Raw genomic sequence first — 12,759 nt, 5'->3', positions numbered from 1 at the left:
TGGGCAGGGAGAACCTCTCTTAAGGCACTTTAGCTTTTCAAGCTTTATAGTTATGTGTAGTTTTGCTTGTTTTCAGAATGCCTATGTTTTGCCTTCATTTATTCTACCGCAGTGTTTTTTACATATTTATAATAATATATTCCGTTTTTCTTTAGTCATGTTGCGTGTAGTCATTTATTGCCTGTATTTATTTACTATGACACACCACAGTATGCATGTGATGGTCAGAGGACATCTGATAGAAGTTGGTTCTCACCACGTGGGGTCCAGAGATTGAAGTCCAGTCATTAGACTCGGTGGCAGGTACCCTTGGCTACTGAACCCTCTCACTAGCTCCAGACTCCCCCTTTTCAAGGTGATCGAAGCTTGCAAATAATACTTATCACCTAACTGATTCCATTAAAATTGTTAGGAAATGGCATTTTGTTTTTTAACTCTTTCTGATAACTGGAAAGCCACTAGGAAGAGAAAAAAACTCACCTGTGGATTGACTCATGTAAAATTAGAGGGCAAGCTTCAGTTTCAAGAGCCCCAATCCACGCATGCCATGGTGACTGTGGCGTTTTCTTCCACCAAGCAGGCATGCTCTGGCAAGCTGCTGATACTTCACACTGTTTCCTTGCCCGCATCCTAAACCTTCTTAGAAGAGAAGGAGCTCATTATGGAGAAGCCGGGGCTCACTCACTCCACTTCCCATTGACTTCTAATTCCTTTCTGCTACTGGTTAGTAAGTCTGTTTCCCTTGTGAAAGCAGGAGAGTACCCTAAACACATATGGCTGTAAAACCTGTAAGGACAGCAAACAGCAATAGTAATAAATATTGACAGGATGGTCCTTAAGGAAAAGAAACCCAAACCTTCCTCGGAAAACACCCATCTGGCTGTTTTTGTGCTTGCATATTTCTCCATCTTCTGAAGCTTTCCAGAACTTTCTTCTGAAGTTAATTGTGAATGTGGGGAGAGCCGATTGAGAGACAGGGAGCCCTGTGAGGAAGGAGACTGCTGTGTTCCTCCATTTGCAACTCTGTTCACTGTTGTTAATCAGTGTTTTAAAAGCTTGGTTGGTCTTAGTTTTAAAAATGTCACCAGTAATTTTGTTCTGATCTTTTAACATTTGAAATTATATTATGGCTTTTAAAAATACAAAAATCTCCTATTTTCAAAACAGAGTGCAGCAATTTTCTGACATCCCTTTGTTTGTCATTCCTAACATGTACATTAAACAAAAGTGGAAGACCACATTATTGCATGAAATAGTTAAAAACTGCAAAGGGCAGGAAAGATCAACTTTTTTTTTACATACTATTAGGGATGCCCATAAGATGATTCAAAAATTGAAAATAGAGCATTTGGCATGAGAAATATACTGTCAGTTTTATATTTCAAATTGTATCTAAGGAGATTTCTTTGATGCTATCTCTTCACATCACTTGATTCTATGACTGCAGTTACACCCACACACCCTCCGACCGCTGCTTTATAAGAGTAGGGTGGTAGGATTTCCTGCCTTCCATTTGATCTCTTTTGGGATCACACAGGCCATCATTTCTAAAAGTTGTCTTCTTGGAGGTTGGATAAATGCATTTTATCTTCCTTGCCACGAGGCAAATGGAAGCTCATAATTTCTATTCCCATAGCAGTGAATGCAAAATCAAAAGAGGCCAACTCACTGCAGTGACAGCTTCAAAGGGAATTCCTTTTTGAAGTTCATAGCTCTAGTTCATTTAGTACTGAGGCTTCTCTGCTAAGCTGGCTTCCAGTGGCCTCAGGAACCTTCAGCATAGCTCAGACCATATGGTAACAGTGGCAGTATTTCTGTCATATTTTACTGAGCAGACACGCATATGCCTGCCATGACAACTGAAGGCAGGCATCAGTGCCTCCTGAAGCGGCGTGGGGGACTGGTGCTCTGAGAATGTGCTTTCAAGGGGCCAGAAATTTTCCAGGAGCAATTCGATGAGTCAGCTTATTGTTTTGAAGAAATAAAAAGTAAAAAAATTAAGACAATGATATTCTCCTGTGTTGGATGATTACTGTTGCTTCCTGTGCAGTATTAAGAGTGTTTGATTTGTTTTGTTGTCTTTTTCATTATAAAACCGGGGCTCATCCCGATGCCTTTCCCCTGAGTAAGCAAAGGGACTGATCTGCATTCTCAATAGTTTTTCTCTCCTGTTGACCTTTCATGTCTGTGTCCAGGTCTCTGCAGCAGAATTTCAATTACACAGAAATAACCTCTATAATAAACCAGTACAACCTAGCAGTAGAATACCTTTAAAAAAAATGGCCCTATTGGCAACACTCTGTTCCAATGACACGTAAACTGGGTGTGTTAAGAGACTTCACTCTTTGTTTTCCAAGGGGATTTTCAAAGGGATTTTAATTTATGAATTTTTTCCTGACTTCAGAAATTAATTTCTGATAACCTTGGGAGCTGTGGTTTTTGTCTCAGGAAAACATCACCTGTCCCATTAATTCAACACTAATAATTTAAAACAAAGAACTAGAAGACACAGATCAAGACAACATAACAATTAAAATATTTATACTTTGTTGCAAGACAACATAATAATTAAGATACTTACGTGTTGTTATTTGTGCTTGCTGTGACACCTTTGGTTGGTTTTACGTTCAAGACAGAAAAGGATTCTTTATCTGCAGAACCTTTTGGGGAGGGAGGCAAGAAGGGAAGGTAGACATGATAGAGTTTGGAGTTGTTTCCTTTCTAACACAAGCCTTATCGTTAAAGATGCCATCTCTTTGTCTTTCTAACATTTGTTAATGGTCCTAGCCTTGCTCTTTCCTTGGTTCTACATGGAAAGTATCCATTATCCATACTGTGGCTTAGGAGAGCAGAAAGCAGATATGCTTCCTCGCTTTCCTTCCATTCCAAAGAGGGTATAGGGAATTGAAATCTGTTCTCCTGTCTTTCTGAAGGACTTGGTAATTAGCAAGACATAGTTTATAACAATATCCTGGCTCCCTAAGGATCTATGGTTGACCCATTCTTTTATTGAAGCAGGAAACAACCAAGACAAGATGAGCTCATGGGAGGAGGGCCATCTCTAGAGAGAAAACTAGGAGAGGCCACCAGGCTTCTAAGAACCTGAGATGGAGTGGGCTATTGTCATTCATTATTCTACATGCTTACTTCACTGCTCAGCTATGAATCCAAGCAGGAATTGCAAGCTATTATTAGAAAAGCAAGCTAAATAGTTTGGGATGGATAACCTCATATCCCACGCATCCACTTCCCATTAAGAATCCAGCTTCCTGCTAAAGTGGATGTCTCTAAGTACTACCGGCTACTTATCCATTCTCACTGGAGCCCCTTATCATTGCGTTGGGATATTTCGTTTAAAAAATGCCTTAGAAATCTCTAAGAAATAGAACTCTCTTTTGGAAATATGTTTACTAAACATGTACATTGGAGAATTAGATTTGATACCCCAATTTGTCACCAGTTACTTGAATTCCTTGAACACCATTCACTCTCTGAAGCATCTTTTTCCCTTGTATATGAAAGGCAAGAGTTGAAATCCATCTTCTCCAGGGTCTCTTTCAATTCTGAGTTCTATGAGTCTATACAGTTGATAAAATACCATGCTGTGGCTATCCATCTCTGGCTTAGACAGCAGAGAGTGATTTCTCATAAAGTGCAAGCTGGGAGCCTTATGAAGTGGTCACCCAGCTTTCATCAGCTTGAGACTCGATTCTGATAGAATGCTGGTGTTGAGCCTCCTCTGGGCTCTGGGATTACTCTTTTGTTCCAATTCCTAACCACATGTCAGGAGATGTGGCTTAACCATAAGCACTGTAGTGATGTCCTGGGTATTGCATGTGTTCTTTGTAAATTATGTTTCAACTTTCCCACTGCAGTCACTATTACCAAAGCTTTTTATATGTACATAAAACATTAAAAATGGAATGTAATGACATAATGAACTGTCCTCAGTATCATCTGCTGTCTAGTAAATGAACTCTCCTCTCTATATTTTGAGATCCATTAGGCCACACTTGTTCCCTCAGTGCAAAAGAACATCCATGAGATACGCCTTTACCATGCATTTCTTGTATTCGATTCTTTGTAAATATGGAATAGAATTAAAGATCAGGTGTTAATCATTATTTATCTTAGAGAGAGAAAGATAGGTGGGAGAGAGAATCTTAAAGACCTAATCAATGAAGGGATAATTTACTTTTGGGTATGAATACTCAGAAATACCTCAAAAGAATGACACTTAAGACTATTGCATGAATCTGCATTGAAACTATAAATTCAGCACCAGTAAACTTGGCCTTGATACAATTTGCAAATACAGAGTCTCACTGGACTGACTCTCAGTCCAAAATTCCACATACAGTTGGCCTCAGATCTAGTCAAGAGGACCGTTGTTATTAATAAAAGTCAGTGGTCTTAAAACAGCATATTGACATATCGTGACCTTTTTCACAGTCTCGTGGCTTCTAACCCAGGAATTTCATTTTAACTGGACCATGCATTCATGTTACTAAAATTTCTTTACTTCACTGATGACTCTGTTTCTGCCTAGTTAAAGCTTTTCTGAGAACATCCATAATTAATATCTTCAACAAATTTCACATATAATTAAAACATATTTCCTCATTCATTCATTCATTCTGTGTGTGTATTTGAGTGTATTTTGGTGCACCATGTACATGCAGGAACCTGGAAAGGTAAGAAAGGGGTCTTTGATTCCCTGGAACTTGAGTTATAGGAGTTTGTGAGCTGTTGTGTGGGTACTGGGAATGGAATCTAGGCCATCTATAGAAACAGTAAGTGCTTTTAACTGCTGAACAATCTTGCCAGCACTGAAACTCCTTTTTAATATACATCTCTTCCTTTTTTTCAATATTCCATATTATTTTCATTCTTGTGTGTCTTCCTGTTATGAATTAGAGAAGTTGGGAATTCCTCTATCTAAAAAATTCCAGAACCAAGGCCTAGGCCCTGCCCTGGATGATATTACAAGCTTTAGGGATCCCCCATGGAGGGCCTCACTCTCCCTGGGTAGCAGAGGAGGGATGGGGTGGTAGGTTGATAGGGTCAGTGGAGGAGTGGAGGGAGAGGGAAAGGGAGATGGGATTGACATGTGAAGCAGGCTTGTTTCTAATTTAAATTTTAAAAAATGCCAGAATCATAACTTTGATATCCAGCACCCTTATGGCAGCTCACAGCCATCTATGGCTTCTGTTCCAAGGATCTGATGATAAGGGGTGTCCTCCTGTGTGCTATGAATATATGTTTCTCTTATTGGTTAATGAATAAAGCTGTTTCAACCAATGGACAGGCAGGGAATATTGGCCAGACTAGGCAACTTCGCATAGAGTAAGTCGAGAGACAGACACCATGTAGCTACCAGGAAGATGGGATGTCTGGCCATTCTCCAGCAAGCCAAGACCACATGGAGATACATAGATTAATAAAAATGGGAGATACATAGATTAATAAAAATGGGTTAATAATTAAGAGAAAGCTAGTCAACAAGAAGCCTGAGCCATCAGCCAAGAATTTATAATTAATATAAGTCTCTGTGTGTTTGTTTGGGACTAATTAGCTATGGGACTGGGTAGGACAGAAACTTCCATCTGCAATCTGATGCCCTCTTCTGACCTCCTTGGACACCAGGCATGCACATAGTGTGCATATAAACACTTATACTTATAAAATAATAAATTTTTAAAATAAGAACATTCACCAAGTCTCACACAAAGCTCCAAATTCACTAACAACTTCTTTACTCATCTCATCTGTGCACTCAAGTCTTTTAGAGCTAAAAGTATTTCTCATTAGGACTAATCTACCATGAATTAATCTTCCAGATAGCGCCCATATTGGATGAAAGGACTAGCATCCCTTTTAAAGTACTAAACTTGGCTATAGAGCTGTATGACTGAAATAGGCCAAGCCCAGTTCTTCTCTCAAACAAAACTGTTGTGTGGGAATGCACAGCGTGTGTGGATATGTCAAAAGAACAGTTCCCTTCCTTGTCTGTCTTTCACTCAAATAAATCCAGTGCTACAATTTCAGAGCATTTTAGTTCTACCTCTGTAAAGCATTGGGGTTTTTTTGTTTGTTTGTTTTTTGTCCTGTGTTAGGTTTTCCATCTATGCCTTCTTCCACCCATATTCTTGTATTCTAGTCTCAGAATGAGGCTATCTGACCAGTATTCACCCAGTATGTGGTTTTGACTCCTTTTCTATGCATGTTTTAACTCTCTCAATTCTGACTTCAGTTTTATTCAGTAAAGTATTGGCAGTCACTGTGTTGCGTTGTTACAGTAAACTTTTACTTAAAAGCACTTTCCATTTTAATGATGGTGTATATTAGAAGCAGATGTCACCTATAACCTAGTGAAATGAGATGAATTCATTTTTATGTAGGTTAATTATCCGTGGCCTACTGGTCCAAGCCCTATGAGTTACAGCAACGTCAGGGCATGTTGCATGTCACCAGTGAAATATGCAAAACTATCTGGCTTATGAGTTTACCAGATGATCAGGATAGAGGTTATGAAAATAGTAATGAATCACTGTGGCAAGGGATATGTTGAGTTGAAAGGTCGTGCTCATTGCACCAAACTCAGGGCTGGAACGAAAGTGGCCGTCTTCCACGGGAACTGCTGTGGGTCTGGAGCATGCCCCGCTCCCCTGATTGATGTGGTTCAGGTGGTTCCCACGAGGACTCTCACTACGTGAATATGCAAGCGCATGGGGTCTGCAGGTCAAGCTGCAGGAAAAACATACTAGTGGAGGTCAGATTCACTTGTAGTAATAAGATTCGATTTTGCAATAACGAGCAGCAATGAACACCAGCAATGCCTAAAATATGTGTAAATATGCTTTAGAAGTATTTGCTTTGAAACAGCCTTTAGAATTTTGTTCAACTGAATATTGTTAGGATAAATAGTCATCCATCATGTAAAGCAAAATCAGCATAATTCTTTCTCATCAATGTTATATAGTTTATGTTTAGCATACAAAATAACGGGCTTCTTGCTGACATTCTCTCTCTCTCTCTTTCTCACACACACACACACACACACACACACACACACATATATATATATATGTATGTACACTTGCCCTTCATTCCTATTTGTTTTCCTGCCACCTCTCCCAACTTTTTTTCCCTCATCCCTTGTCCCCTTTTTGGCTCCCCCCCCTCTCTCTCTATCTCTCTCTCTCTTCCTTTTGGTTTGTCCCCTTACCTCACAGTCCCCTTCTTCTTTCATGTATAGAATACATACATTAGCCAGGCGGCGGTGGCTCACGCCTTTAATCCCAGCACTAGAGGGGCAGAGGCAGGTGGATCTCAGTGAGTTCGAGGCCAGGCTGGACCGACAGCCTCTAAAACACTACAGAGAAACCCTGTCTCATAAAAACCAAAAAAATATATATATATAAATGTGTATATATATATATTAGAATACATACATTTATAAACAAAGCAAACTAGGACTTTAAAAAAGATAGATAACCTAAAGAATGACCCATAATTTAAAGACGATAGTCTATACACACATTTTTAAAATACTTTGACGAGACAAACTTAATGAGAACAAATTATTTTTGTCATTGTTCAATGACTATGCAGTGTAGTTTTGAGGTGTTTCACTTGCTAGTCTTCCTTTTATATGTTCAGGTTTCTGGAGCTTTTTGTAAAACAGGCACAGGTTTTGCCCTGGATCTATGCAGCAGCCTAATCCAATGCAAGATTTACATTCTGCAATACAAAAAGTCAGACTCACTGACTCGGGAGCTTCCCTGAAAGTCACTGCAGAGAGGAAGTGCCAGCGATGCTGCCTTGTGCTTTTCTCCAGGATGCAATGTCTCACGTTGGTGCTATATTATAACTACTGATAATGCCTTCTTTATAGCATATGATACCTATACTATTGTATTTGCAGTTAAAAGCAGAAGGAAAAGATATAGGAGGTGGGAAGGTAGGAGGTAAAAAGTGCTTGTTGTGCACACTCGGGAGACATGGCTTTGGCTCCAGAGCCCACATAAAGGAAAAGGAAAGAGTCCACGCCACAAAGTTTTCCTCTGACTTCTGCATGGCTGGTGTGGTTCAAATGCACCTCCCTCCACCTACACACGATACGCACGCACACAATAACAATACGTTGTAATGTTTTGAAATATAAGACATTTAATTAGGGAAAAGACTATGATAAGAGGATTATAAACATCCTTAAATTTGCTTCTAATGGGTGTGTTTTAAGAAAAGCTACTAAATTTGGACACTTCTAATACACACTTCAATGAGACTATGCATTGTTTTATTAGACTTGGCAATAGCTACGTGGCAAGATGCTATGAGTAACGTTCCTGCCACTCTTACTTGGTGGCAGTTTGAGCTTTAATGCAAAAACTTTTAATGTGTGTGTACTTTGAAACGACTTTCAGAATTTTGTTCGGCGATATTTCTGTTTGATTTTTGTTTGATTTTCAGCATTAAGATTTTTAGAGTCATGATAAAGATGATGAACCAACTTTGTAATAAAAATCAAACTGTGATTTCCTTAATGATTTAAGGCACAATGTAACGAGAGTACAGAAGACAGTTTGTAATGCACATTGTGCTGAATAGGAGGCATAGTGTGCTGTTCCTTCCGATGGTGCAACTAAAATGAAAACTGCCGGGGAAGCGGTGTTCCTCAGTGTCTCTCGGTGACAGAGTGCGTGCTTACTACGTGTAAGACCTCGGTTCCACACTCAATGTCACAAAGCAACCAAATAGCCACCAAGAACTATTAGACCTGGCATTCACAAGTTTGTGGTGACACATAAGTGCCAGGTACTGGCTGTGGGGGCACTTTACATGTCCTTGTCACTTACTGTGCAACTTCTTTGCACATGGCATAAAACCAAGACTCTGAGCTCACTATGTACACGCTGTGAATCAAGCCTTACTGTCACCTGACAGCCCAGGTATACTGGGAACTTTCGATACTGGCTCCTCCTGTCCCACAAGCATACCCAGTCCCCCTGAAGCCTTTTGACCTCTCTCTTCCTGTAATGTTAGTCTCCGGATCTTGTGGTTATGCCAAGTCACTCAGGTCTCGACTCGTGGTGCTTTTCTGTGGACCAAGCTCACCTTGTCCTGTCAAGTGCAATTTTATAGCCATTTGGTGTTTTGTTTCTCTGTGCATTTCCTCCTCCATTGTGTCTATTAGAGAGCCGGACAGCAGTGAACACTTGGCTTCGCTGACTGCCAGCTACCGCACAGGGCTGAGCTGTACTCGTTGCTCATATTATTACTGAATGAAGATGATTGTCACTTCTTAAAATAACCTTTAAGCTCAATAGGATTTTCATGCAAGTAAGAAATGCTTCCCGCAATTATCGAAGCTAATTAGGTGAGTCCCGAGAGTCTGGAGTTTATCTGCCGGGAGGGAAGGTGTACTTTAACCGCTCTCTGTCAATCACCATGGATACACACATGTTTCTCGATGAGACCCTCAACTAATCATTTCAAAGGTAGCACAGACTAGGGCTATTTATTAAGTTGCATGTAGTTCATCCAAGAAAGTCTGTTCTCAAAAGTCAGTGTTCTTATAAAATAAATGAAGGAATTATGTTCATTTATCATCTGTTTTTAAAAAACATGGGCAAAACTTAAGATATGCCTGTATTCATTTTATTATTTTTCTCCCCATTCTTTAACCTCCCTTTAAATTCTCATTCTTTATTAATTGAAAATAGAATTTTTCATACAATATATCTATATTACTTTTCCCCTCCCTTTTCTGTAAGATCCTCCCCACCACACATACCCCAAGCTCCCCCCCACACACACATTGGAAAATTAAAGTAAGATTAAAACAAATAAACTTGAATAGGAAAAAAGCAAATGAATCAATGGAAAAGCACAAGAAACGCATATAGACTGAGGCACACACATTCGCACACACAGAAATTCCATATAAACATAACACTGGAAACCATATTATATACATAAAGGTTAAAAAACAGAAAGAAAAATGCTTAAACCATTATGAGCCCCCCCAAAAAACCACTTCAAAAGTACCATTGTTCTGTGTTAATACCATTGAATTAGTTTTGTGTTGGCCATCAATTGCTGTGCATGGCACCTGCCATTAAGAGTGGTTTGTAAACCCAGTGAGATTCCACTGGAGGTAACTCATTTTCCTTTGCAAGCAGTTAACCAGTTGAAGATTGTAGGGGTGAGCCCACAATACTGTCCACGCCCATCACCCCCTACAGAAGATGGCTTCTGGCTTAGGGATGCAGGCTTGGGTCTACTTTCCCTCTCTGCTCTGGGACCTGATCTGGTTTAGACCCATGTGGGTGGGCCCTGTGTATAATAATGCCACAATCTCAATTCATACGTGACTCAGTTCGATTGCATCTAGAAGGCCTTGATCTCGTGGTGTCATCCATCCATTCTCTCAGGCTCTTAGAATCCTTCTGCCTCCTCTTCCCCTGAATTCCCTGAAGCCTGAGGGGAGGGATTTGATGGAGACACCCACTAAGGACTCAGTTGCTCCCTTGCCTCTCACTCTTTGGCATTGCCCAAGTGTGGGTCTCTGTGTTAGTTCTGATCTACTGTAAGAAGAAGCCATCTAATGATGGCTGAGAAAGACTCTGACCTCTGAGTATAGCAGAATGTCCTTAGGAGTCATGTTACTGCTATGTTCCTTTAGCAGAACAATAGTATTTGCTTCCCCCCTAGGCCGATGCCCTATCTAGTCTCAGGTTTAGACCACCTGAGCAGTGTCAGGCGTGGGTTCCGTCTCTTGGCGTGGACCTTAAGTCCAAGCATATAGTGGTTGGCTGGTTCCAAAAGTTTTGTGGCACTGTTACTCCGGCATGTCTTGCAGGCAGGTCACTGTGGTAGGTCACAAGGGTTGCAGCTGGGTTGAAGTTCACTTTTCTCTTTGTGTAGAGTGTAGAATGCCTTCCGGTACCATGAACACTAACTAGAAAGCGGGCGTGAAGGCTCCAGGTGGCCAGTAGCTGCACTCCTCCATCTCTAGTGTGTTGTATTCAGCAGTAGGGTTCTGTTTACAGTTTGGGGAGAGTAACCAGTAGCCTTGGCCATAGCCTGAGTCATTTTCAGGTTTCTAGGAGGACCTCTTCAGTCAACAGCTTGATTCAGTAGAACCCATTCTTGACACTGAAGACTTCATTTTGTGGCATACACTCTCATTCTTTGATTGATGGGACTAGACTTGATTGATGGGACTTTGTGTGGGGAGCCGCCCCTACATTCTCCGTTACAAGATGGCGCCGACACCCGTTGTCAGTTGGAGTAAACAACCTTGGTGCGCACGTGCCTGCTACTTTTCCATCCCTTACTCTCTGCCTCTCCTGTGGCGTCATATGGGCTGACGAGCAGGAGCCAGTCAGGAGATGACACATCCGAGGCGGGGACTGCTGAGCTATATAAGGGTTGGGCTTTTCGCTCCCTGGGTCTCCGCTCTGTAAGCTTATGCTCTCCCTCTCAAGACGCATTAAAGCTGTTCTGCAGAAGGATCCTAAGTGTGCCGCGTCGTTCTTGCTGGCGAGACGGTAGCGCGGGACAACTTTGTTTAGTTTTTGTAAAACAAAATGCCAATAGATAGACAAATAAACACTGTCTTGGTTTCCTTTTCTGTCACTGTGATAAAATACTCTAATGAAAGTGATTCAAGGCTATGGAGTTTATTTTAGCTGACCGTTCAGAGTACAGGCCATCATGGCGGGCAACTTGAATCAGCAGGAGCCTGACACAGCTGGGCATATCGAATTCACCAGCCTTCCCACACTTCTGCAATAAAGATGGTGAAGAACACAGCAGCCGCTTGCTTCCTTGCCTCCTTGGATGCTGACCGGGCACAAAATGGAGTGAGGAGGCAGTTTGTCACCACTCTTGTGGTTCATTGGTCACTCTGTGACCCAATGAGCATGCGCGTTCTCCATGAAGTACTTCCTAGAACAAACGTCACGCAGGCTTATGTTTTAAGTACTATGTGTTCAGTGTTAATTAAAGCGCACAGCTTTGAGGTCTGGTTCCACATGGTCTCATGTGTAACATGTGTTTGTGTCTTTTCAGATAATCACAAGGACTGTTCTGGCGTGTCCTTACATCTCACACGTGTGCCGTAAGTACCTCCAGTCTTTGTAGGCGAGATCTTCGAGAACTTAAAAGTGTTTTAGTTATCTGATGTAGAAAATTAATTAGCCTGAAATTACTGGCTCAAAGCAATAAATATTTATTATCTCCTTGTCAGGCATCTGGGCAGGTGTCTTACAAACAGGCTTCAAGGAGAAGCTGTGTGTGGATTCAGTCTTCGTTAGATTCAGCTGTGAAAGAGTCACCTCCAACTCGTCACATAGTTGGCTGGAGCTCTCCCTCAGCTTTTTTCTCCTTCCATATAGAAAGTAAACAGTGTAGAAGATAATACATTACAGGGAGGGGGAAAAACGGGAGACAGAGAGTGAGGACAGGGTGGGAAGGAGGAGTGGGGAGAGTGACGAGACATGTTATGGGACTGACTAGTCCAAAATGTGTAGGACTAAATGGACATTCAGGACAGAATTGATATGGATGCTTCATAAAAATATGCAGATAATAATAATTAGATAATAATGAAAGGGCTTGTATGAAAGATGACATTTGAACTATTTGTCATTTAATAAAGTAACAATAGCAGTGGTGTCATACTGGCTGTATTTCTTAGATGTCACCAACTACACTGATATTGCCAACACTCAAGGGAGAGAGCATTAA

General features: G+C 41.0%; 1 protein-coding gene and 1 long non-coding RNA gene across 9 annotated transcripts in view; one reads left to right on the top strand and one right to left on the bottom strand.

Annotated features, from left to right (window-relative positions):
* The window catches only part of Pam (peptidylglycine alpha-amidating monooxygenase), a 263,904-nt gene that overhangs the window by 178,910 nt on the left and 72,235 nt on the right, over window positions 1-12,759 (top strand). For all 8 annotated transcript variants that reach the window (XM_040752966.1, XM_040752968.1, XM_040752967.1 and 5 more), the window contains exon 8: window positions 12,082-12,130. In XM_040752966.1, the coding sequence (XP_040608900.1) occupies window positions 12,082-12,130 (49 nt within the window). The remainder of the gene's footprint in view (window positions 1-12,081; window positions 12,131-12,759) is intronic.
* The window catches only part of LOC121142730, a 67,819-nt gene continuing 57,640 nt past the window's right edge, over window positions 2,581-12,759 (bottom strand). The window contains exon 3 of the long non-coding RNA XR_005879786.1: window positions 2,581-2,660. This is a non-coding gene — a long non-coding RNA (uncharacterized LOC121142730). The remainder of the gene's footprint in view (window positions 2,661-12,759) is intronic.

The sequence above is a fragment of the Mesocricetus auratus genome, unplaced genomic scaffold, assembly GCF_017639785.1.
Source record: "Mesocricetus auratus isolate SY011 unplaced genomic scaffold, BCM_Maur_2.0 Super-Scaffold_100010, whole genome shotgun sequence".
Lineage (NCBI taxonomy): Eukaryota > Metazoa > Chordata > Mammalia > Rodentia > Cricetidae > Mesocricetus > Mesocricetus auratus.
This window is presented reverse-complemented; position numbering and strand designations above follow the sequence as displayed.